Source organism: Eubalaena glacialis, chromosome 8, assembly GCF_028564815.1.
Source record: "Eubalaena glacialis isolate mEubGla1 chromosome 8, mEubGla1.1.hap2.+ XY, whole genome shotgun sequence".
In the NCBI taxonomy this organism is placed as follows: Eukaryota; Metazoa; Chordata; class Mammalia; order Artiodactyla; family Balaenidae; genus Eubalaena; species Eubalaena glacialis.
In genome coordinates this window covers 114,119,457-114,146,375 of record NC_083723.1, presented here as the reverse complement: position 1 = coordinate 114,146,375, position 26,919 = coordinate 114,119,457, and the positions used below count along the sequence as shown (strand labels likewise).

The window sequence follows — 26,919 nt, the reverse complement described above, 5'->3', positions numbered from 1 at the left end:
AGAGATTGGAAGCAACAGAAGAAGAAAGAGAGAATAAAGAGAAAAGGCACAACAAATAAATACCAATAAGTTTGTTCTGTCCTACGAACCTGTTGCAAACATATTTTTGGAAGTATTATGAATTGATTTTAAAGATTAAGCAAGTAGTTCAGTTAGATATTAGATGTTCTAAAATATCTTAAATAGGCAAGACCAAGACACAGTTTTCTTACCTTGACGAAGGTAGTAAATCACTAAGTTTAGCCTAGCTTCAGGAATGACATCAACCAGGGGAGGCAAAACCTGCAAAGCCCCTTCACCTCCTCGGAAAACAACCTAAAGACAGAGAAACTCTGTATTATGGCAATAACTATGAGTTCACTTATGGTGGAAATGTGTAAGCAGCTGACACAACAGTTATTCTTTGAAAGGATGAATATATTTTGAAGCTCTCTCTATAAACACATGACCTTGACCTAATTAAAAGAAAACCATCCTAAATTATAAGAAATAGAATAAAGGCATAACCCTATTGCATACATTTCCTTTTCTCCTCATAAGAACTGTAGAAAACTCTTAAAGTACCCAATAATTAATGAAACTTTTTTTCTAGACAGATATTCTCTATCAAAAACTCCATGAAGGAATTTACATAATCTTTCTGAGACTGTTGCCTCATCTCTAAATGGCATTAGTAATGTCTACCTTTCAGGGTTATCATGAGGATTAAATGAGTTAAAGTGGGCTGAATGTGTGCCACATAGTAGGTAATATTTCATTTAGTTTTTCAGTAAATATTCATTAGCACTTACTATATGCTTGGTATTGTAATAGCAGGGTTACACCAGGAACAAGTCACTCCCCTGTCACTATATAGGCTATACTCAGGTGGGGAGAGACCTTCAAAGAGCAAACTTAAGTATGTTGTCGTATGATAATAAATGCTACAGAGAATAGCTAAAACAAAAGCACCATTCATGAAAGGACAGTTCTGCATACTGTTCTGTACTCAGAGCCTAGCACAGTAATCTGGCACACAGTTATGTCACAAATAAATATACAGAAATCAAGGCAATCAGGCATAAACTACCTAATCTCTTTTTTCTATGTCAAAATATCCATATGGTCATCTTATTTGCTTCCTCCTTGTCTGAGATGCTCCCTTCTCTTGCCAAGATTAATTCCTTCATCTATGTTCTTTGATGTCATAACTTCTGACTCCATCTAGATCTTGTTTCTGCATTAATCAATCATTCTATTTCATTAATCCTGGTCCCATTTCTCAACTTCAAACATGCACAAAGGTTTCTGCTCTCTTGAAAAATCTTCCACTTGGTGCCACTGTTGCCTCTGGATAGCACCTTATTTTTCTCCTTTCTTTGAACGCCACACTTTAAAAGTATGTGGTTCCCTGCTTCAACTTTCTTCTCATCCTCTCACTCCTTAAGTTCCCAGAAAACTTGCTTCTGCTCTCTGCACACTAGTAAACTCACTCTACAAGTCACAAATTAACCCCTTTGGCCAAATTCAATGGACTATTCTGTCCTCTTGCTCCATGACATACCTGCAGTTTTGACACCGATGGAATAGCATGACAACAAAAGCACTGTTTACTATATGCTTACTATATGCTGCATACTGCTTGAGGTACCTTATACACATTACCTCATTTCATCTTCACAAGGAAATAAGGTAGGTACTGTAATTTCCCCTATTCTACATATGAGAACATGGAGACTCATCAATGTTTTGTGACTTACCCAATGTTACAAAGCTAGTACATGGTATAACTTGATTTTGACCTCAGATCTGACTCCAAAAGTCGATGTTAATAACAACAATTTATATTGCTTAATATTTTTCAGGTTTTGTTTTAGACATTAAGGTAATCTGTATTCATTGGAAAAAACTTACATATACTAATACAACAGGAAAAAGGAAAATTTCCATTTTTTCACTTTTCTCTTTAATCCCACCCTCCAAGAATAATTCCTATTGCTAGCTAATATGCATCTTCCAGTTATACGTACATATAACAGTTCTTTATTCTGGCTGTATATTATGTCCACTTGGGAAACTTTTAAGAAAAGTACTCATGGCCGAACCCTAGCCAACCATTCAGTAAAAATCTCCCCCATCATTATTTAAAAAAATCTCCCAGGTGATTAAAATGTGTACTTGTAATGACATTACAGTTAGAAGCAACCTAAGTGTCCATCAACAGATGAACGGGCAAAGAAGATGTGGTCTATATATACAATGGAATATTACTCAGCCATAAAAAAGAACGAAACTTTGCCATTTGCAGCAACATGGATGGACTTGGAGGGCATTACGCTAAGTGAAATAAGTCAGACAAAGAAAGACAAATACTGTATGATAACACCTATATGTGGAACCTAAAAAATGCAGCACACTAGTGAATATAACAAAAAAGAAGCAGACTCACAGATATTGAGAACAAACTAGTGGTTACCAGTGGAGGGTGGGGCAATATAGGGGTGGGAGAATGGGAGGTACAAACTACTGGGTGTAAGATAGGATACAGAGATGTATTTGTACAACGCAGAGAACATAGCCAACATTTTGTAATAATTGTAAATGGAGTGTAACCTTTAAAAATTGTATAAAAATCAGAAAAAAAATTAAAAAATGACATTACTGTTGACCCTCGAACAACGGTAGAGTGGGTGGTTTAGAGGCACTGACCCTCCACACAGTTGAAACTCCGAGTATGATTTATAGTCAGCCACCCACATCCCTGGTTCCTCCACATCCGAGGATTCAACCAACCTCAGACTGTGCTGTATGTACGACTGAAAAAAATCTGTATATAAGTGGACTCATGCAGTTCAAACCCGTGTTGTAGAAGGGTCAACTGTACATTATCTAGGTGCTTTTTCTCGCCTGCCCTTTCTTGAGATATTTTCTTATTCTCCTTCTTCCAGCCACTTAAATACAAATGCTCTCTTGGAACCATATTTTTCTCTGTTTTTAACCCTTTCTTCAACTATCACTACTCTTAAGAAAACTCCTAAACCTCTTCTCTGGTCTTAATCTCTTTCCAAGTTTAAATTCCAGACTACTACCTCTAACACATCATTCTCCACAAAAATTAATCTGTCTTTAATTTATAAACTAGACTAGAAGTGAAAAGATTAGAGGCAGAAGCTCATAATAAAAAATAACCACAGAAAACGCTATCTGTGATGGAGGCCTGAATTAGAGGAGGAATGGAATGAATATAAGACAATACCAACAAAGAATTAATAGGATTAAGTGACTGAGTAGCTATCAGAGATAAAGGGGAAGAGAGAGTCTAAAACAGCTATGGTTTTCGGCATTCATACTCAGAGACTTGGTGCCAAAGAAGGTACAGAGAAATCAGAAGGAAAAGGAGTAGTTATTATTATTGCCATTTTCAGATGAGGAATCTGAAACGCAACAATATTAAATAATTTTCTCAATGTCCCGGGTGTCTGAGTTGAATGCAGCTGCTTTGCACCCACTCTACTGCACAGTCAATGGAATCAAACTTGGAACTTCATCTGAATGTTTTTTTTTTTTAGCAATGGCCATCATAATCCAGCCCTAAACCTAACCCCCTTTTTACTTTTTCACTAAGTAAAACTTTAATTTTTCACTGTGCCCCACTGCAAACTTTCTGTTCCAGTAAATTCAAACTGCTCACAACCTATCGCATATGTCTTCTTCATTCATTCATCCATGTCCCTGCCACAAATGAACCCTATAAATCCCAGCCATCTTCCAAAGACCAGCTCAAGTTTTACTTTCATCAGAATATCCTTCCCATTTATTATAACCCAAAGGGATATGTTCCTTTGTCTTTGCCAACAAAATGAACACGCGGATCTCACTGCCTTACACTTCTTTCTAAATGTTAAGTATGTATTACTGCCCTCCCAATAAGGATTTGCTTGAGGAAAGAACCTGGTATCTTAAACTCATTCTCTCTCCTCCACAGCAAGAAAGAGTTTACTTAAAGTAGAGAAATACTTGTTGAGATAACTCCCTTCATTCATCTTTCTAACCACTGTGATGTACCAAAATAGGGTAGGCCTCAAGTCAGTCAAGACTGCAAACTATTATTCACCAGATTGTGCCTGATGAGCTCTTTAGCAAATTCAAAGGAAGAAGAAGCGTTGTCCATCAAGCTTTTGAGTTCTGCCTGAAATTAAAAAAGGAAAGCCTTATGAAAATGAGAAGTGTATAGTTCTCATATCACATATAAAATGTTACAACATTTTATAGTTTACGAAGAATTTAACATGCTGTTCCATTTGTTCTGCAGGACTCTAAGAAATAATCAATGTAATTAGTATTATCCTCATTTTACAGATGAGAACATAGAGGCTTATAAACATTAAGTGATTGAACCTTACACTAATCAGCAAGTTTGAAACTGGTGAACCCAAGTTTGTAGACTCCTAGAGTTAGTCTTTTCTTTCAGGTGACAAACTTTTAACGACTAAGGTTGATTCTTCAATCTGACCATTCCACCTATGTCCTGAATTTTCATACTATCTCCTTCCTGCTGAATTGGCCTTAATTTACATGATGCAATTAACATAACTTCTCCCCTCTATTATTATTTATTAGACCTATCAGATCTCTTCCGTATTATCCTGCACCCTTAACTTCCCTTAGAAGAAATGGTCAGCCATTTCCAGTGTCTTCACTAGTGTCCTAGACTCACTTACGCGCTTCCTCAGCTTTCTGCTATTCCCATCTTGCCACTCTATAATTTTGATTAAGCCTCCTCACCTCCTTTTTCTACTTCCATCAGTGTGTACCTAAGCTTTTCTGGATAAAATAATTAAATCCTTGATTATTCTCACTAAGCACTACAAACTTTTTCTACCCGATGTCACATAGGAATGCACACCTATTCAGCAATCTATTTACTAATCTTCTCTCTTGTCCACAGCAGTAATTCCAAAGCCTTGGGTCAGCGGTCCCCAACCTTTTTGGCACTGGGGACCAGTTTCGTGGAAGACAATTTTTCCACAGACGCGGGTGGGGGGCGGGTGGGGCAGGGGGATGGTTCAGGCAGTAATGGGAGCGATGGGGAGTGCAGATGAAGCTTCGCTCGCTTGCCTGCCACTCACTTCTTGCTGTGCGGCCCCGTTCCTAGCAGGCAGCGGACCGATACCGGACTGTGGCCCAGGGCTTGGGGACCCCTGCCTTGGGTAATATTAGGCTAGTTCAGCAGTTTTCAAGCTTTTGGATCTCAAGATCTTTTTTAAATCTTAAAAATTATTAAGGATCCCAAAGAGTTTTTGTTTATGTGGGTTATAGCCATTCATATTTATTGTATTAGAAATTAAAACAGAAATTTTAAGTAATCAATTAATCAAAAGTAATAATAAACCCACTACACATTAATACAAATAACATATTTTTCATTAAAAAAACTGTATTTACCAAAACAAAAATTTAGTGAGAAGAGTGCTGTTTTAAATTTTTGCAAATCTCTTTAATGTCTGGCTTAACAGATGACAGCTGGATTGACATATCTGTGTCTGCAATCAATCTATGTTGAAATCATGTTGTCTCTGGAAAACTTCACTGCACACTTGAGTGAATGAAAGTGAAAAAACAAAATCTTTTAGTATTATGAGGATAGCTTTGATCTCAGGCAGGGCCAGCCAGGACTAAAGGTGAGGCAAGTGAGCTACCTAGGGCGCAAAATTTAAAGCAGCACTCACTGCACATGAAAAGATGTTCAACTTCATTAGTTATCAGGGAAATACAAATCAAAATTACAATGAGCTTCCACTTCACATCCACTGGGATAGCTAGAACGAAAAAGTCAGGTAACAACAACTGTTGGCAAGGATGTAGAAAAATTGAAACTCTTACACATTGCTAGTGGGAATATAAACTGGTGCAGTCACTCTGGAAAACAGTATGACCCAACAATTCCACTCCTAGGTATATACCCAAGAGAAATGAAAACATGTTCAAAACATGCCCAAAAACATGTATACAAATGTTTACAGCAGCATTATTCATGATAGGAAGAAGGTGGAAACAATCCAAATAACCATCCCCTGACAACTGGAAAAGTAAAATGTGGTCTATCCATACAATGGAATATTATTTGGTCATAAAAATGAATGAAGTACTAAAACATGCTATAACATGATGACCTTTATAAACATTATGCTAAAGTAAAAGAAGCCAGTCATAAAAGATCACATATTATATGATTCCTTTTACAGGAAATATCCCAAACAGGCAAATCTATAGAGACAGAAAGTAGATTAAGTAGTTGTTCAGGGCTCGGTGAATGGGGGTTGATAGCTATAGGGTATGGAGTTTCTTTTTGAGGTAATGGAAATGTTCTAAAATTGACTGTGGTGTGAATTCCCTGGTGGTCCAGTGGATAGGACTCTGTGATTTCACTGCCGAGGCTGAGGGTTCGATCCCCCATCAGGGAACTAAGATCCCGCAAGCCTCATGGCACAGCCAAAAATAGAGGAAAAAAAAAAAAAGAAGTGTTTAAAAATAAATAAATAAAATTGTCCACGATGAAGATTGCACATAGTGGTGAATATACTAAAAACCACCGAATTGTATACTTTAAAAGGGTGAACTGTATGGTATGTTACATATATCTCAACAAAGCTGTTAAAACATAAAATTATAAATAGAAGATGTAGGTCATCTTATAATATGTTAGAGTGAAAATGACCTTTCTAAAAGCACGACAACATGATAGAAATCATGTAAGAAATATTCCTCATGAAACATCAATACGTGATTTTACGTTCAAATTTTCCGTGTCCTATATTAGGGTTTTGTCTTTTCAATCTAATTCATCAATCTTTGTCTTTCATTGAGAAGTCAAACCTTTTAAATGTAATTACAGATAAGCTGGATTTGAAAAAGGCAAAACAATAGGCTTTTAGAAGATAATATCAGAGAATATAATTTGGGCTAGGAAATCGCTTCTTAAACAAAATACAGAAGCACTAAACATAAAGAAGAAGATAAATTTGACTATGTTTCAGCCTATCAAATCTTTGATAATTGCTCAGTTCACTGAGAGTTTACTATGTATATGAAGGTAAGGACTTTGCATACATCACAGAAACCTACAATAATTCAGCACTATTATTTTGCATATTTTGCAGATAATGCTTAAGGAGGTTAAGTAGTTCACTGAAAGCCACATAGCTAGTAAGCTAGGACTGGAATATGGTCCATCTGATTTCAAAGCTCCTGCTCTTAATCACTACTGGAGCCCTCCCAGTTTGGGGGGATAAAAGTTCTTTATCCTCTGAAACCAGTGTTCTTCTTCCTTTTACCAGCATCCTACATTCACTGCTTCTATTTCTTCATCATCTACTTGTCATTCCTCTGCCATATCCTTTAGGACAATTCTCAATCCAAGTGATTACTCATTCACTCTTTATCTCCTTGCCACCTAGCTTCAACAGCCAATAATAATGATACCCTAATCAGAGTAGGAAACCCCAGTCAGGAAACCCAATGGCTTTTTCTCAATCTGCATCTTTATTGACCTCTTTTGAACCTCCTCCTTCTTCTAATGTGATTCTCCCTTAATTTGTTAGTCATATTTTAAATTTCTCATTCAACCATTACTTAGCTGGCATCAACTTTGTGTGTGCATTGTGCCAGGTCCTGAGATATAAATGTCAAAGGACAGTCTCAACCCTCGATGAGCTTGTCTAGATTAAAGATAATTAAAGCAGGTTAATGAGGCCTTGCTTGGGTAGGATCCGCCACCATCTGGACCCTCAGGGCCCCAGTGCAGCTCAGGGCCATGGCTCTGTGCTGGCCCATGGCCGTTGGCCTCAACAAGGGCCACAAGGTGACTAATAACATGAGCAAGCCAAGGCACAGCCACCGCCACGGGCGCCTCACCAAGTATACCAAGTGCGTGCGAGACATCATCCAAGAGGTATGCAGCTTTGCCCCTTAAGAACAGCGGGCCACGGAGCTGCTCAAGGTCTCCAAGGACACGCGGGCCCTCAAGTTCATCAAGAAAAGGGTGGGGACACACTTCCATGCCAAAAGGAAGAGACAGGAGCTGAGTAATGTCCTGGCAGCCAGGAGGAAAGCGACAGCCAAGAAGGACAGAGCTCCCTCCCCTCAGTGCATAATAAAATCTTTTCAGAAAAAAAAAAAAAAGAAAATTAGGCAACTACCAAATAATAAGTATGATTTTATATATAGATATAAAATCATATATAATAGCTATATTATTACCAATTATTTATTGGTAAGATATAATAACCATATTATTTGATTATATTTAAATAATCATGTTTATTATTTGGTAGCTATATTATTATGTATATATATAAATTAAGAGCAAGAGGAATGTACACCTAAGTTTGCAGTAAATTTTAGTGGTTAAGTCTATGGGCTTTAGAGTCAGGGTTTGAGACCTGAATTTCTCACTTGTTAGTTGTATAACCTTGGGTAAGGTGTTCAAAGTACTTTAAGAATTGAGTGAATCATTACAGATTATTTCATGTTTACTATAGAAGAGCAGAATGCTTTGGTGTCTGGGGAGAGAATGAACTATACAATATAGAGCCCATTATAAAAATTACTAGAGGAATTACTAGGGACTTTTAAATGGTTTAATAAAATTATCGTAAGTAAACACAAACTATATCCTCTTGCTTCCAAAAAAAAAAAAGCTTCTTAGGGTACCTTTGACATAGTCATCTACTGCTGGAGAACACTATAAAATCAACATGTAATCTACATGGACACAATTTCAAATGAAAAAGCATGCCTTTAGTGAATGGGAAGTGCAGTTTGGTATCCTGACTTGGATACCGTTAGACCTACAGCATATTGGTTAGCCATGCCACCCATACCAGACTCTGGAAAGAACATGTGCAGACAAAATGTAAACATTTAATAGGTTGGACCTTATACTAAAATTGGCAAAGTCCCCAAGACTGACTCAAGGTAGAAAGGCAAGAATACACTTCTCTTCTTTCACTTATTCTAAACAAAACTCTAATGAGATCAAATTGCAAATCCAGTTTACTATTAAACTGCTGATGCTGGGAACTAGCCAATTAGGCAGACTCCAGGGACTCTAGTTGAAATGAGTATTCCAAGAATGTATTTTATATAATATCGATATATAAAGGGACCGCTCCATTGCATACTAAGCAATTTAACTGATAGGCATTTCTTTTGCCACAACTGACCACCTTTATCGACATAAACCATGAAAAGTGAATCTGGGCATATGTTAAGGACGTGTTATCCAACTGCCAGCTGCTAAACACTGTTTCACTCAGCAGTTGAATCTGCTGTTAGTGTAAAGTATGTTAATAGTGTTCCTTGCTATTACACAATAAATTTTGCTTTGATATACTAATTAATTTTCTGGTTTCAGTTTCTTTCCTTCCTCCCCCCTACTCTAGGGTGGTATGATGCCACTTTCACTACTTTTTGGGCAAGGTGAGATTTTAAAATTTTGACACATGCAGAAATTTTACATTTAAATTTTGGTGGCTTCTGACGTCAACTAAAGTAATGTCCAAGGAAGTAATTTCTAAGCATGGCCCCCTCATAGGGTTAACCTAAAAATATCTGTACATAAAGTATATACAAATACATATACCTGAACCTGTATATAGATATAATATAGAACATGCTATCTATATATTTATTTATAGATCTATTTATATCTATATGTATTGGGTTGGCCAAAAAGCTCGTTTGGAGTTTTCCGTAAGATCTTACAGAAAAACCCAAATGAACTTTTTGGCCAGCCCAATATATATATGTGTGTATGCATATGTGTGTGTGTGTGTGTGTGTGTGTGTGTGTATGTGTGTGTAGTTAAATAAAATGAGATAATAATGTATGGCCTCCTGTATACTCTGAGTTTCCTATAAAAAGAGAGCTACAACAACAAGGAAAAAAAATCAAAAAAGAAAAAAAAAGAGAGTTATAACAGAATTTATCCACAGGATTGTCAGGGAAACTAAATAATGGATATAAAGTATTCTGCACAGTGCCTATAAGTTAACCAATTTCTAAGTATTTATAAAACGTCTACCACTATTGCCTCTTGGGGTAACCTTAAAGAAGACATTGAAGTATACCAAGCAGAGAAAGGCACTCCAGGAAATGAGAATGCTGTATGCAAAGCTATGGTAGTAGGAGAGTATGGGTGTGTGAAACAAACTCAATGGCTGGACTGGAGAGAACAAGACTAGAGGCAGGGAAATTATTTAAAGAATTACAATAAGAGATGAGGAATGCCTGAACTAGAGCAGTGGCAAAGGAGAAGAAGGGACAGATAAAAGAGATCTTTAGGACATAGAAGTGATAGGAACTGGTGGATAATAGATGGTGGATGAAGGAGAAGAGAGTGATGGATATCCTAGGTTTCTGATTACATGTTGATGACTTTGAGCCACAAACATATTTTAGAGAAAGAAGCAGAAGTGTTTGGTTTTAACATATTTAAGTTAACGTAAGGCATAGATAAAGATCATCTACAGTATATCAGATACACACAGAGAATTCAGAAGTCAACATTCTTTTTAGAATATCTGGTAAATATAAACATTTATACAGTTGGGTTCTTGTAGAATCACATTGGCAATAATAAAGGGATATTAATCAAGAGTAACAGATAATAGTTTCATGAATAACCCGGGAAGTACAGGGTAATTCAAACTGGAATTAAGTAAATTAAGAACAAATTTCAGGACTTCCCTGGTGGTGCAGTGGTTAAGAATCCTCCTGCCAATGCGGGGGAAACATGTTTGATCCCTGGTCCGGGAAGATCCCACATGCTGCGGAGCAACTAAGCCCGTGTGCCACAACTACTGAGCCCGCATGCCACAACTACCGAAGCCTGCGCACCTAGAGCCCGTACTCCACAACGAGAAGCCACCGCCATGAGAAGCCCGCGCACCGCAACGAAGAGTAGCCCCCACTCGCCGCAACTAGAGAGAGCCCGCGCGCAGCAACGAAGACCCAATACAGCCAAAATAGAAATTAAAAAAAAAAAAAAAAGAACAAATTTCATCACTACCTCAGCAGCTTTGCCATTGTAAAGGCGAAAATGATTACAGGCCTTAAGATTGAGTGCGATGGTACTATCAGGAATTTGCTGAAGATAAACAGCCAGAACTTCTTGAGACACATCATAGTAATCCAGCTTGTAGTAACACAGGGCCACATAAACATTGAGGGCAAGGTACTCCCTATTAGATGAAAGAATTAAGGATTAACAATTTAAGTCTACTTCATAGAAATGTTGTCAAACTACATACCTTTTTAATGGCTCAAGTGGACAGCAAGGCAAAGAGGACATTTCTTCTTTTAAAGAAAAAAGAAGAATATAATCAGTGTAGCATCTTTCTTTTTGTATTATAATATTTAAGTGTTTTGACATAAGCAGAGTAAAAGATGACAACTAGAGGAGAAAGGGAAAAGTTCAACTACTACCTATTCATGTTTAAAAAAACTAACAATCAGTAATCGAGTATAAACTCAAATAAGCAGACAAGGCAAGCAGATTTGACGACTGAGAATGGGAATGGGTGGGAGATTGTGACAGTAAAGCAAAAGAAGTGAGAAGGGAAGTGGATGAGATATTTTTGGGATGCGGGAGAGAAACCAAGTGGTCAGTGATAAAGTTAGAACATTAATTCTTCAGAATGATTTGTTTCTAATTTTGTCAGCAAGTTACCTACAGTGTAACTATAACACTGAAATTGATACACCTAGACCATGCATTTTCAACAGGTGTGATATCACCCCCAAAGGGGCAAAAATTGGTTCTTATGGAGAGGTGGAAAATCATACTCATTTTATATATAAAGCATAGATATACATACAGTACATAAACAGATATACAATATATCTATGGTATTGAAACTTCATGGGAGGGCAATTAAGGGGGGAAAGTCTAAAAAGCCTCCTTGGAAGGTCAATAATGAAATAAAGGTGGAGAAACCCTGATCTAGACAATAAGGAGTTCTTAATCTCACCAGATTATTAGCTAAATAGATTTGAACACATGGTGATATTAGATCCAAAGGACACTAGGTCCTCAGCCAAACTAGGTACAGAAGAAAGTAACAAAATGAGATTTCAAGGAGGCATAAATGGACACAGACCTGTTATCTAGCAGTATTCGCTTATAAATATCAATAGCTTCTTGGTAGTGAGATCGCATATAGTGGATTGAGGCCAAACTGAGTTGATCTTCTGTGATATCCTGAAGATTCTGATGAAAGTTCATCAATTTCTTCTCATCATTAAACTAAAATTGTAAGAGAGCAAAAGACGTGTAAAGATTAACATTAGAGTACGGTTAGAGAAATCAACACCTACGTAATGGATATTTTAACTTCCCCTTCTCCTTCAGCCATTTGTCTCTGTTCTATTTCCCTTCAGATCCTGGTGTTCTTTACCTCTCTTTCAGAGAAAGAATAAAAATAGTATCTGGGGACTTCCCTGGCGGCGCAGTGGTTAAGAATCTGCCTGCCAATGCAGGGGACACGGGTTCAAGCCCTGGTTCAGGAAGATCCCACATGCCGCGGAGCAACTAAGTCTGTGCGCCACAACAACTGAGCCTGCGCTCTAGAGCCCGCGAGCCACAACTACTGAAGCCCGCGTGCCACAACTACTGAGCCCGCACGCCACAACTACTGAAGCCCGTGCACCTAGAGCCTGTGCTCCGCAACAAGAGAAGCCACCGCAATGAGAAGCCCACGCACCACAACGAAGAGTAGCGACTGCTCACTGCAACTAGAGAAAGCCCGCGTGCAGCAACGGAGACCCAACGCAGCCAAATAAACAAATAAATAAACATTTTAAAAAATTAAAAAAAAATAGTCTCTGGAGAGCCTTAACAATGGAAAGCCTTTAAGTTACAGCTCATATTAATTACTTGACACCCCTCTTCTTACCTTCTTTTTTTTTCTATTTCTTTCTTTATATCTTCTCCCTTTCCTTTTTTTCTCTGTCTCTATCATTTTTACATGCTGTTTATAAGAGAGACATTTAAAATAGGACACAGAAAGATAGAGAGTGAAAGGATGTGAAAAGATACAATAAGCAAACACTAACCAAAAGAGAGCTGGTGGAGCTACACAAATATGACAAAGTAGTCTTTACGTGAAGAGAGATTTTTGGAGATAAAGAGAGACATTTCATAACGATAAATGTTTCAATCCACTAGATGGACATAACAATTCTAAATCTGTACACACTTAATGATAGTCTGCAAAACATGTAAAGCAAAAATCGAAAGAACTAAACAGAGAGACAGATAATTATAGCATGAATTTTTTTTTTCTCCCCCGCACTGCCCGGCTTGCAGGATCTAGCTCCCCGGCCAGGGACTGAACCCGTGCCCTTGGCAGCGAAAGAGCAGAGTCCCAACCACTGGACCAATAAGGAATTCCCAAAATTTTTAAATGCACCGAAAATAATTATTTTCAAATACTGCCTTTGGACAATTAGATAAACTTCCTGTAAAATAATTTAGCACTATCAATTAAAAGCTTTAAATTTTTATTGTTCATACTCAGTAACTCAATAAGTCCATTTCAGGATGTTAGAATCACATTTGTATAATTAAAATTAAAACCAATCTGGAAGTTAAATAACTAGAAGTGTTGAATGAACTGTGGCACATGCATATGATGGATTGTTATTAAAAAAAGCCTGGTTGGGCTTCCCTGGTGGCGCAGTGGTTGAGAATCTGCCTGCCAATGCAGGGGACACGGGTTCGAGCTCTGGTCTGGGAAGATCCCACGTGCCCTGGAGCAGCTGGGCCCGTAAGCCTCAATTACTGAGCGTGCGCGTCTGGAGCCTGTGCTCCGCAACAAGAGAGGCCGCGATAATGAGAGGCCCGCGCACCGCGATGAAGAGTGGTCCCCGCTTGCCGCAACTAGAGAAAGCCCTCGCACAGAAACGAAGACCCAACACAGCCATAAATAATAAATAAATAAATTAAAAAAAAAAAAAAAACCTCAGAAGCAACTATAATACAATAGGTTTCTAGTTAAAAAAAAAAAAGAAAAAAAAAAAAAGCCTGTTTTTTGAGACTAGTGACTCAGGGGTACACTTGTACTATAAAGATAAGTTTAAAACAAAAGCAGAATACAAAAATATATGTTTAACATGAATCCCATTCTGCAAAACAAACGAAAATACAAATATGCATATAAAAATAATTATCCCAAAAGGAGATATGCCAAAAGGTTGAAATGCAGTTAGCTTTAAATATGGTAGATGTTATATCCTTTTTTTGCATATTTATATTTTGCTTAATAGAATGTGTAATTTTATAATATGAAAAATGATTTTAAAAATCATTTTATGACATGATCAAAATTATTGCTATAAGGCAATTCTGAAAGGTATGTATTTATTTTCGGGAGTCAGGACAAGGTGTCTTTGATTCTGTTTCCTAAGAGACAATAAGATGGTGGAAACAAACTAATCTTAAATGACTACTGCTTAAGAAGAACTAAAAAATAAATAAATAAAAGAAGAACTAAAACCTAACATTTCTGAATAAATAGAGTAAAAAAACATTAATGGGGGAGAAAGTCCTATAAAATTAACACCTGTATTCTACTTGTTCTAGAAATAGCATTAACGAGACTTTCTACTTAACTCTCTTTCACCCTTGTTGGTAACAAGAAGAAAGAAAGAGAAAAATATTTTAAAAACAAAAAGTGTGAAGTCAATTATATGTCAATTAAAAAAAAGATATACTTAAAAAAATGTTTTTAATCTTAAAACATTAAAACAAAAAGTGTGAAATAGGAACGTAAATACCTTGTGAGCCAAGTGGAAGAGCAGGCGGTTTTGAAGTCGGCTTTTTGGAGCTGTGAAAAAAATCCAAGGTGCTTATTAAAGAACTCAATCGTCTATGGCACTTAGTCCCTTGCAGGAGTGACATGAGACAGATAAATCTTCCCAAATCCTTACCTATTGGATCCTGCAACGTCTCTGCTATAATATATTAACGCATTATTTTAGTCTAGTCCTACTGCAGTAGCAGCAACATCACCAAGAACCAGAAGGAAAATGCTCTAAGGTCCTGCTCTTGCCCACACTTCTTCTTCCTTACTCTATGGTGGTAAAGCATAGCACGGCACTCCTCACAGGTCCAGTAGCATCCCACCCCGTGTAGTTCACACACTGAACCAAACACTGGAAGCAAATGGTTATGGTCATCTCAATACGTGTAGGAATCCACTCTCATTCAGCTGGTCTTCCAGTGTTCTTTGTCGATTCCTTCTGAAATCCCCTTTTCATAATTACAGTGCCATATTTTCCTAAATACTAGCCCAGTCTCCATTTCATAGATCTTCTGGCACGATAATCTACCATCTAAAACAGGGAGCCAAGCAAAAAGGTGAACACCTCTTAAGCTCCAGATCCCCTCTGTGCTCTTGGAGAATCTTCCTAATTCTAGACACTCAATCTTATATCTCTTTACAGCAAAAAGTCATACTTCAATGTATAAAAAAGAAAAATATATGTGGAAAGAGAGATAGCTACCTTGATCACCTTACATGTGTCTAACTGTTCTAGGCACAGATAAAGTCTAGAAACATGAGATAAATAACTCAAAGGCCTTTATAACTAAATTAGGAAAATTAGAATTCCATGACTCTGAACTGGAATTCTATCTAAATATGTATATATCAGTTAATTCTCTAAGATTTCTACCCTGAAATACATTCTTCCCTAACATATTTCCTAACAAACATTCTTTTGTCCACTTTCTCTACTTTTCTTTGAATTTCATTTGATTCATACTCTAATTATTCTTTTTTTTTTTAAACATCTTTATTGAAGTATAATTGTCTAATTATTCTTAATCTTTCCTCCCATAGTTCCCTTTTGCCCTACTCTATTTGCAAATTTGAGTCCAGTTCTCCTAGGATGACTGTCCTGGTAAGTAAAGCAAAAGGGAAGAAATCTGGATTCTTCAAGTTGGAATTACTTGGCTTCTCATTCAGAAGCAGGAAAAGAAGCTATAAAATGCACATTCATAACAGCTTGAACAACTATACCCAACTCCTACCAACAGCGTGAACGTCCTACCACAGTGGAGCCTAAGAAAGGCACCTTGCCCTTTTTCTTCTCTCATCCTTCTGCTTTTTGGCTTTAGCTTCTGAGGAGGTGGGAGGGTAAGCAGCACACAGATTAACTCTCTTTTTAAACATAAAGTTGCTAAGATCCAATATTCTTTGAAGAGTAAAGCTTTTTTTTTTTTTTTTAGCTTTCTAATGTCACTTGATTTTTCCTCAATAGAAAAAGGAATTAAATAAGTTTTAAAATCTTCAAAATGACTCTTACTATTAGTGATGAACACCAGATATTAAAAGGGCCCATTTACCTTTAAATCCAGCTGCTTCAGCTTGTTTATACATTCCAAGAAAAAAGTAGGTACAGGCTAGGTTCACCCAGACTTCAGGATTGCAATTTTCCTCTTTTGTTGCATTTTCATATTCCTGAAACATACATTAAGCAGTGATCCCTTTCAGCAGTAATCAATGGGCCATTCCTTTATGTCTAATGGAATAGGAGTTCTTACTGTGATTGGGCAACTTCACATTTAGGGACTTCTATATGCTCCTTACCTATTCTATACCTGTAACATTAAATACTGAAGCTAAGGCTCAATCCTACCCATGCAGGGCTGTTGTCCACATAACCTGACACTTGTTTTCTTTTTCCCCTTTTAATATTGATATGGGCTAACAAACTGCAGAAATGAAAAGCAACTAAAATATTTTTTTTGCTAACTTAAAAAGACATTAAAAAGATGCCTTATTAAAAATGCATAGGTTCAGTTAACTTAAAATCTGATAACCTTAATACCCTACAAATTTCATTTCATTCTATTTGTTCTCTGGCTTTGTTTATTTGGCTTTACACTTTTAAAATTTGGTGTGTTCTTCTGTTTTTTTCCCCTGTTAAGGACAGTTTCTGAGATTCATTTTATTTTTAAAATAAAAATAAAATTTTATTTTATTTCATTTTATTTTTGGCTGCATTGGGCCTTCGTTGCTGCGCGCGGGCTTTCTTTAGTTGCGGTGAGCGGGGGCTACTCTTCGTTGTGGTGCGCAGGCTCAGTAGTTGTGGCACACGGGCTTAGCTGCTCCGCGGCATGTGGGATCTTCCCAGACGAGGGATCGAACCCATGTTCCCTGCATTGGCAGGCAGACTCTTAACAACTGTGCCACCAGGGAAGTCCCTCCATAAACTCTTTTACTATTTATCAGTCTTCCCCACATGCCTTTTTTCTTTCTTACTCTGTTTGGGCTACTCTCTTTTCTCCTATATCTTTCACATATACTACCAGCTCCTATTCTGCCCTTTTCACATCTTAACTTTTCCTTCACTGATTTTGTTGCTTTTGTTCATATCACTTCCTCATTACCTGATCTTGGATACTTTCCATTTTAGTAGTGCACGTTCTTTTAATATCCTTAGATTACACTTTGAGAGTAAGAATATGTGGGAAAGTTCCAAACAATTTCATTTATGAATTAAAAATTATTTGACATAAGGCATCTACAATTTTATCTAGATCCATAATTCCATAGATTGTTAATTACATTGCAGGGTTTACAATGACCAAGAAAAAAAACTTTCAAAGCTATACTTAAAAAATATAAAGATAGTATAATCTTTCCTATGTCTAAAATTAACCACACAAAATAACAATGAACTTCTTTTTGAGAAAAGAATCGTGAAATTTTTTTATCAAAAGGGCTTATTTTTCTTCTCCTGAAGACTTCCTTAAGAAAGACTAATATTAATATATTGAACAATCTCATTAGTATATATTTAAAAGGAAAAAGTAAACAGACATAGATAAATACGCTTGAACATATATAGAAGTTTTCTGAGGCAACACATCAAAAAAGAGCCAATGGTTACTTCTGTTAACAAGGAAATAGGATTGAGGAAAGCATACAGGGTGACTTTTTTTCCTTTTTCCTTTGTTCCCTTCTATATTGTTTGAATTTTACCATGAGCGTGTATTATTATAATACAAAGCTTAATAACTTTTCAAAACCCTTCTGTTGTAAAAAAAAAAAAGTTTCTTTAAACTAACCTCCAAAGCTCTCTTGTAGTCACCCAGATGAAAAGCACAGTATCCAATCCACAAATTAGTGTCCTCTTCTTGTTCCCCAACATGACGTTTGAACTTTACGTTAAAATTTCATGAAAAAAAAAATCATGAATACTTTGAATAGTACACTCTCTGTTAAACACTGCTATGTTATTAATGAACAATAGGAAGAACACTGCTAATGTTATTAATGAACAATAGGAAGAACACTGTTAAGTTATTAATGAACAATAGGAAATCACAAGTTATAGAAGCAAGATAATCTCAGTTTAATTAAACTGATACCTACAGAACTCAGCACAATTACCTTTACCTCAAATATTTCACAACTGTTTTTCTGTGTTTACTGACACCCTACTCCAGAAAGTATTTAAGAGTTATCCTCATAACAATTCTGGGTGATATATAAGGAACATAAGAATTATGTGAAATATTTAATGCCAAATAACTGAAAGTTAGTGAAATTAAGCGATGGACTCAAGGCCACACACAGCCAGTAGGTGTGGTGGCAGGGACCACCGTAGCCCATGGACTCCAAAGCCCATGTTTTCACCCCTCCATGCTCTACCCCGCATTCATCTTCACACTTCAAACCTGTCCCGTGAGCACACACGTATATTTATTCATAGGTTATAACCTTTCACTGAGGACAAGCCATTAAATCATTCTATTACCCTTCAACAGGCTTACCAGGGCCTGCAAGAATTAAAGATGTTTAGAAGACCACCTAATCATTTATGTCCATTGTGAAAAAATATTCATGAATTCATCAGCCAGTGAAAGAAAAGTCCTGTTTTGGAGGAAAGGAGTGAGACCTTGAAGGAGGAGTCTGAAAAACCATGGCAAGGTGAGATTTTTTTTTTTCACTCTATATGGTGGTAAGTCAAAAACATGGGTAAAAAAGTAAAAATTAAACAGATCATCGTTAATCTGTGGTGACCTAAATAGGAAGGAAATCTAAAAAAGAGTGGATATATATATACGTATAACTGATTCACTTTGCTATACAGCAGAAACTAACACAACACTGTGAAGCAACTATACTCCAATAAAAATTAATTAAAAAATAAAATTAAAAATTTAAAAAACCAGATCATTGTTACAAAACCTCAGGTGCCTCGACCATTACAAGATGAAGACATCTGTTGATACTTTCCTGTCTGAGTAAGAACTTACTCCTGTAGCTAACTCCATAATATTAGAAATTCTCCTCTCACCAAATACTGTGAATTTGAGTACAGTGCCTTAAGTCTGAAGAAATTCTTATTTGAGGTCTCCCTGAATTTGCCCCAGGAATTCCCTGGAGCCACAGGAGAGCTCACGAGACTTCCTCATCCTAAACCGCGGCAGTTCCCATTCCCATCCATCAAGGCACTTTGGCTACCTAAGAATGAAAGCGTAGCGCAGAACCTCCCTGACAACTTACAGGCAGCATGGGATTACACAATAAGGAAAGTGTGGTCACTGCCTCAAAGAAAAGAGAGAAGAGAAAAAGAGACTGACAAAAATTACACATGTATCTACCACTCAGTCCACTGATTTACAGAGCTAGATGGTCCTTCCAAGTCAACTCCCCCACTTTAAAGATGAGAAAGCTGATGCCAGAAAAGTTAAGCAATGTGCTCAATACCAGGGCACTAGCAAGAAACACAGGACTATACGTGAAAGACTGAGAAAGATATATAAAGCTAATTAAAACACTTATTGTTGATAGAGTAATATGGCTGTTGTAGTGCTTTAGAGAAATGATTATGGAACAACACAACCAGGCTGTGCTGTCAAAACTCTTCATCTCTTCATTCTTTGGTGTACCCCTTCATTCTTCTATAACAATATGCTTCCCAGAAAGCCGTTTCCCAAAGTGCAGCATCTTTGGAACATCTACATCAGAAGCACTTAGGCTACTTGCCCAAAATACGGGTTCCTGAGAACCACTGTAGGCTGATTCTGTAAAGAATCAGAATCCCTAGGGCAGGAGTCCAGGAATGTACATTTTAATAAGTACCCTAATTCTGATGCATATTAAAAGTTGAGAACTACTGCCACAGAGATTTGAAATATCTTCTGAAGATACAGTATTTTTAGACAATAAGCATGAAACATGGTAGAATTATTTAAATTTGATCAGAATGTTATAACATATAATAGGAACAAACCATAAATTGGTCAGGGGATGGAATGAACAACATGTGAACTGACACTGTATTAAATGTCCCTCTACATTTTTAGGCTGGATTCATCATCAGTGGGACTAGATATAATTAAAAGTGTCCCTCGAGAAATAAGTCTATCGTTTTAGTTCACCTTTAATCAGGTTTATAGTTAACTTGGAATCTGGAATCTGTGCCTGACAAGATTTACAGAAAGTCCCAGAATGCACCCACCTGTTCCAACAGCATAGCAACCAGCATTCACCCATGCATTCCTCTATATTCTGGTTATTCACCTCCTAAGAAGCAACCTTCTTTGGACATTACCTCCAACAGGGTAATAGCTCCAGTGAAATCTCTTTGTGAAAGTAGCTCCTCTAGTTTTGGAATCTTCCTACCTTTCTTCTTTCTTTTGTCAGTATGCGGTAGGTCCCTGCCTACAGCAGGTTTGGCCCTTGAAAGCATCTGTGAAAGAAACAACAAAGACAGCTGTATGATCCCATTCCGATGGTCAATATTAAACTGAGAGTGACGGCTCCAGGATTTATAAGTCAAATCCTTAACAACGAACCCCAGGTAAGCGTATTCAAATTCTTTCTGTAACATGTTATTTTACTAAAAGGGCCATCACCCTGTGTTTGAGCTAACGAAACTGCTACTCCCTTGTTCTTTATCTCCCCCAATTAGAGTGAGGTAAGAGATGCTTTCGCGCAGCTGCTGTCATCTCAGCCTTCCCTTGGTCCGCTTTCCATCCCACGCGCAGCTCAGGAGCGAGGCGGGGAAATGGAGAAGCAGGAGGGAAGAAAGCAACGATGTATTTACAACTGCATCCCTGTCCCCCGTGGGAACACGGGGACGGCCCAGACATCATCCTCTGCTGACAATCCTCGACTTAACCCAGAAGTATGTCTGGAACCTCTAATCTCCAGTCCCAGGACCTACTCAAAGTTCTCCCTCACTGTTCAAAGCCACTAACCATCTTGGCGTCAGTCCTGTGAATCCCCTCTGCAGACGAACAGCAGAAGGCCGGGCCTCAGCGCGCCTCGGCATCCACAAAGCTCGCTCGGTCTCCACGGCAACCCCGCCGGGGGACTGGTCCGTTCCGGAGTAGCGCTCGCCGGAGAACCGGGGCCCTCCACGTCTTGGTTCCCCTAGGCTTTCACCGCTGCAGGAGTGAAAGTTTCTCCGGAGGAGAGTGTTGTTCTCTGTGCTGATAGCGAGAGTTTGACTCTTATCTCTGTGAGTTTACTTTAGGAAAAAGCGAATGAGAATGGCATTGTTTTTCAAATACAAGTTTCCCGGGAAAGTAATTTTCAAGGACCACTTCCGATTTGGACGGCGTTGGGTTCCTGAGCAACACGGGGCGCTGACTGGCACGTGATCGCCGTCTCCTGTGCCGCGCCGGAAAGCTTAGAAAAAAATTTCTGCCAAACCGAGGAAGCCGATGTTTGGAGGCGGGAGTTCACCAGAATACGGTTTCTTATTTCCATAGCTAAAGCTATCCTTGTGATGTGACGTTATATTATGATTCCTGCTCATAGAATTTAGAATAGAACCTCTGCTTTGTTAGAAATAGGGAAACCCAAGATGGAGTCACAGTGGCCAGTGTGGCACCCATCTTGATTGTTTCTAAAGATCTGATGTAAGATTTGGCATATGTAAATTAAGATAACTGGAGTGTGAAGTCAAATAAGTAAATTGATTTTTCTTTTTCTTTTTTTTTTTTTTTTGGTGGTGGGAGTTGGCTGTGTCACAGGGCTTGTGGGATCTTAGTTACCCAACCAGGGATCAAACTCGGGCCCTCGTCAGTGAAAGCCTGGAGTTCTAACGGCTGGACCACCAGGGTCCAGTAAATTGTTTTTAAAGGTGTGCGGAAAGACTTAAAGATGCATAACATGAGTTGTGCGTTTAAGTTTTATTTGGGATCTTTCTGAGGACTAAAGCCCGGGAGACAGCCACTCAGTAAACTGTGGCAACTACTCGGTAGAGGTAGGGGAGAAGCCAGTTTATACATGATTTTTGGCCAGGGAATACCTGAAGTCAAGCATATATCTTGGTAAGATTACTACTAATCATAAAGAACAGATGTCTCCAGTTAATCTTTTCAGCTTTTCTATGTATGGGAACATGCAAGAATCTAGGGTCATTAAAATTCTTCCTGAGATATACATCTATCTGTGGGACCTGCCTATTCGTGTGCGTCCAAAGCACAGATGCCTCATTCTGTGTTCGCCTTAAATTCCTGTAAGAGCCCTACTGTCAGTCAGCAACTGCGGTGGGTTACAACTGAACTCTTGTGGAAATGGGTGGTGAGCAATGCTCTTTGTCTTAGCGATCCTAATTTTTCGGGGTCCACACCTGTATGTTGACTTTAAAAAATGCACAACCTAAAGTTGACAGTTATATTTTATTTGGGGAACCTTACCAAGGACTATAGCCCCGGGAATTAGCTTCTCAGATCGCTCTGAAGAACTGTTCCAAAGAGATAAGTGAGGAGCCAGGATATATAGGAGTTTTTGCTGGAAAAAAAAAAAATGTAGTCAAACGTCAAAAGATTACTGCTAATTACAAAAAACAGACATCTCAATTAAAGGGTTTTAATGCTTTTCTATGTATGGGAAGATGCAAGTGTCTGGGCTCATTGAAATTATTCCTTTGATATGCATCTTAACTATCTAGGGCTAGTATCCTCTTTTTCTCCACCCTGAATTCCCCTCAGGATGCACTCTCAGGGCAGCTGCAGTGACTGTTGGCTTGATGGCAGACAGCATTTTTTGTTCACTGAAATGGCAGGCAACATTTTTTTGTCCACAGGTAAGGCTCCTTGCTGCTGGGGTTGTAACTGTTGCACCCTAGGGATTGTACCTCACAAAAGACAGGGTCTGAGTGCGGTTGCTGGAGAAGGGTCTCGATGGACCGCATGCGCTACGCTCACTGGAGACTGTCCGCGTCGGAAGCTGCCGGAGTAGAAGGTGATTGCTGAGAAAAGCCAGCGCCACACTGGTTGCCGCTGCCTACATCGAGAACCCGTGCCTGCCATTTGCGTTGAGGATGCCTCCCTTTCCCTGTCTCTCTTCAGAGTGGTTCCTTAAACCCTTTATTTTCTTTACTATTGGGTGTGACTAATTTGAGTGTCTTGAGTGCAATAAGCCAAGTGATTTGAGCCTCTTATACAATTGGCTCATGACATGTTTTACAACTTCTCAATCCCACCATTCTTCCCTGGCCTTGTTGCTTTGCTTGTGGCCAACACCCACACACAGTAAGGAACTATAATATGTGCTGGGTGGACGACTTAGTTTATCTATCTTAATCCTGAACCCAGTTAACACAGATGCAAGGGTAGTCTAAAATCACCGAATCATGGAATATTAGAGCTGGAAGGGACCTTTAAAGGACATCTAGTCCAACCCTCAGAATTAACAGACTAAGGAACTAACATCTGGAGAAGAGACGTAATTCTCCCAGGTGTATAGATAGTTGTGTTATAGTCGAATTACATTACATACCCCCTGAATAACTAGCCCTGTAGAGACTCGGGTGTACCATAAGCTCATAGAAGGCAGGTATGACTTCTTAGATTCTTTTTCTTCCTCCTTGCACTCTAGCTCCTGTCCCCCACTCCCCTCACCCTCACCCCCAATCACTTGGAGAGTAAATGAGTGACTGCATATCTTCATTGCCTGATACATACACTTTTGTATACATACAAACATGGATAAAGACACATACCACAGGCACATGCATAGTTTCCCCTCTGTCCCCCACCCTCTGGGAACCACTAACCCATCTTCTCTCCGTATGGATTTGCCTATTCTGGACATTTCATATAAATGAAACCATACAAAGAGAGGTCCACATACTGTATGTCTAAATACTGAAAAATTTAAAATCAGCCTAGCAAACTGTTAAAATGTTTTATCCTCTTGCCTTGAGAAATACACCATCACGAAGAGGGTCACGTTCCAATTTAGAATTCTCAGACTTCTTGGAATTCTGTTGGGGGAGGTGGCAGTGTGGAGAGAGCTACCCCCAGTGCTCACTCAGCCCATGCCCGTCTCTTCTCAGCCCAGGCTCCATCCTGCACCATGAGGGGCTCTGCATGTGCATGGCCACCCAGCCCCCAAGTGCAAGGATAGTCACCCGCTGTCCTGTGAGCAGTCACCCCCAATAGCCCTAAAGGGAGGACACATGCTGGGAAGAGACTGGCTCAGGTATGGAAACAGGCTTGGGGTGGTATGGGCAGGGAATTCCGAGCCCGAGGCACCATAGTGTGGTGCGGAGGGCTGCAGGAACCCCTCAGCTCCATTGCCTCTTCACACCTGGCGCAGGGTGCAGTCAGGGCACAGAGCCCAGGGCAGGGACCCCTCTCGCCAAGGTCTAAGGGCATTGTTGCTTATTATGCTGTAAACAACCTTGTTGATCTTGCTAAATCCATTGAAATGATCTCCGATTTCCAGTAGTTTGTGATATTGCTTTAAACCTCTAAATCCCTGTAGAAGCTGTTTGAACTGTAGCTGTAATTATGAAGGGCAGAATATGGCATTGAGTGTACTTGAGAAGAAGCTATTATTCCCAGCTATAGCTCTAAGAATCTAATGTGTTATGAAACATGTAATAACATAGACACACAAAAGCTGGTTGCATGGGTAAGAGACAAGTTGGAATTTGCAACTTTATCGCAGTTGCAATAGAACAGCAGTTTCTGAAGAATTGTAAAAATGACCCAGGTTGTGATGATGGTTGTATGCCTATGTAAATTTACTGAAAAACATTGAATTGTATACTTAAAACAGCTGAACTTTATGATATGTGAATTGCATCTTGCTAAATCTGTGTTTTTTGGGGGGGTTGTTTTTTAAGATGGTCCTGATCTGAGCTTGGAGTGATGTTCTGGAGTCCCCGTTTCTCCAATTTAGCCCTGATGCACAGTGATACTGACTTCCGGTCCTTGGAAACCACCTGTCAGTCACCAGGGCCATGACTTGCTAAGGGAATATGAAAGGCTGTAAGAAGTTTTGGCATTTCTTGTTCGGGTGGATTTTCCTTAAGGAAAAGTCTCATGAAAAGAAGAATCCTCAACATTTCTGCTGTAGAACCACAGCAACTCTATTCATTAGCTCTCTTGAGTGCTATTAGGTTTTTTTTTTTCTTTTGTTCACTAGTTTCACGAAGATTCTACCTTACCATCAAAAAGAATGTTTTAAAAACCAAATTTTATCCCACTCCCTCGCAGTGAGTTATGGGCTCATGGGGAAAGGATCCCCCACTTTTGACTGTTCTAAGAAAGAGTGAGAAATACTCTGGGATTAAGCATTTGAAAAAATACTCCTGGGACTTCCCTGGTGGTCCAGTGGGTAAGACTCTGCACTCCCAATGCAGGGGGCCCGGCTTCGATCCCTGGTCGGGGAGCTAGATCCTGCATGCATGCCTCAACTAAGAGTTCGCATGCCTCAACTAAGACCCAGTGCACCCAAAATAAATAGATATTTGAAAAAACACTCAAAGAAATACATTTTTCAATCATTTTAAAATAACACTTTTTCTCATTACAAAAGTACTACACATTCACCATGGAAAGTTTGGAAGATGCTGAGAATTAAAATGAAGAAAATGTAAATTATCTATAAATTTATAACCACCTATTAACACCTGTTAACATTTTGCCTTTTAAAAAGTGATTTAACCAGTACTAAAGGATAATGTAATCATAGCTGAACTACTAATAAATTGGAGAACTATGTAATAAGAAATCTATAGGTGATAATTGTTGAAGCTAGGTGATGGGTACGTGAGTGCTTATTATACCATTCTATTTTTATATAGAAATTTTCCATGATCCAAAAATAAAAAGGAGGTATCTATTTGAAAACTCCCAAATTTTTCTGTGTGGCCAAATTTTTAACTGAAATGAATTAAAAACATAGGAGTCAATATTTATTTCAATATAAAAGGTAACTTGCATTTATCCTAGTTAAAACTAAGTCTATGTGAGGATACTGAGCAAACGAATTTTCAACTTCTGATTGCTAATGTAATTGTTTATTTGGTGAAAAGATAATTGGAAAATCAGAAAGCAATATAGACATCATAACATGTACACAGGAAAAATACCAGGTGTTGCAATCCCATGATCCCTAAAAGAAGAAACTCCCTGTGTCAGCCAGCTGCTGAGGTGCGGATCCTCGGAAGGTCCGTTTTAGTTCATCCCCTAGTGCTGAAGGCAGCTGCTAGCAAGAGCTGAAGGTGACATAGAGTTGTGTGCTTTGAAGTCAGCAAGACCTGAACTTGAATCCTGCCTCCCCTGCTCCTACTGGTGTGAGCGGGTTACTTAACTTCTCTGAGGTGAAATAGAGGTACTGTAAATAGAGGTACTAAAACCCACCTCACTGATTTGTTTAAGATTCACCTGAGATCATTTATAAGTGAAAGGTGGTATAACGTAATGGTTAAGCCTGTAGCTTCAGGAGATAGACTGCCTGGGTTCAGTTGTTGGCTCTAGTACTTGCTTTAGCTGTGTGACCTGGGCAAATCACTTAACTTCTCTGGGCTTCAGTTTTCTCACCTGTAAATGGAAGATGATAATAATAGTTCTTACCTCCTAGGTCCATTGGTTGTGAAAGTTAAACAAAT

The 26,919-nt window shown here is 38.5% G+C and overlaps 1 protein-coding gene, 1 long non-coding RNA gene and 1 pseudogene across 5 annotated transcripts in view; 2 read left to right on the top strand and 1 right to left on the bottom strand.

The window, feature by feature from the left end:
* Positions 1 to 21,367, bottom strand: part of IFT56 (intraflagellar transport 56) — a 35,159-nt gene extending 13,792 nt beyond the window's left edge. Inside the window, exons 1-9 of one of the 3 annotated variants that reach the window (XM_061198086.1) lie at positions 21,263 to 21,367; positions 20,614 to 20,751; positions 18,119 to 18,211; positions 16,391 to 16,505; positions 14,818 to 14,867; positions 12,141 to 12,286; positions 11,051 to 11,222; positions 4,094 to 4,168; positions 213 to 315 (exon numbers count right to left, since the gene is read on the bottom strand). In XM_061198086.1, coding sequence (XP_061054069.1) covers positions 213 to 315; positions 4,094 to 4,168; positions 11,051 to 11,222; positions 12,141 to 12,286; positions 14,818 to 14,867; positions 16,391 to 16,505; positions 18,119 to 18,211; positions 20,614 to 20,751; positions 21,263 to 21,265 — 895 coding nt within the window. In that variant the 5' untranslated portion in view covers positions 21,266 to 21,367. Of the gene's footprint in view, positions 1 to 212; positions 316 to 4,093; positions 4,169 to 11,050; positions 11,223 to 12,140; positions 12,287 to 14,817; positions 14,868 to 16,390; positions 16,506 to 18,118; positions 18,212 to 20,520; positions 20,752 to 21,262 lie in introns of those variants that run through there. The other 2 variants (XM_061198088.1, XM_061198087.1) reach the window with 2 other exon arrangements.
* On the top strand, positions 7,793 to 9,432 carry LOC133097041 (large ribosomal subunit protein eL36-like; annotated as a pseudogene).
* Positions 21,368 to 21,653: 286 nt separating the features above from the next.
* Positions 21,654 to 25,968, top strand: LOC133096487 (uncharacterized). 2 transcript variants are annotated; one of them, XR_009701794.1, is made up of 4 exons: positions 21,654 to 21,928; positions 23,101 to 23,258; positions 24,355 to 24,500; positions 25,150 to 25,968. It is a non-coding gene; the product is annotated as an uncharacterized LOC133096487 (long non-coding RNA). The 2 variants fall into 2 exon arrangements; XR_009701793.1 differs by having other exon boundaries at positions 21,654 to 21,979.
* Positions 25,969 to 26,919: the final 951 nt, after the last annotated feature.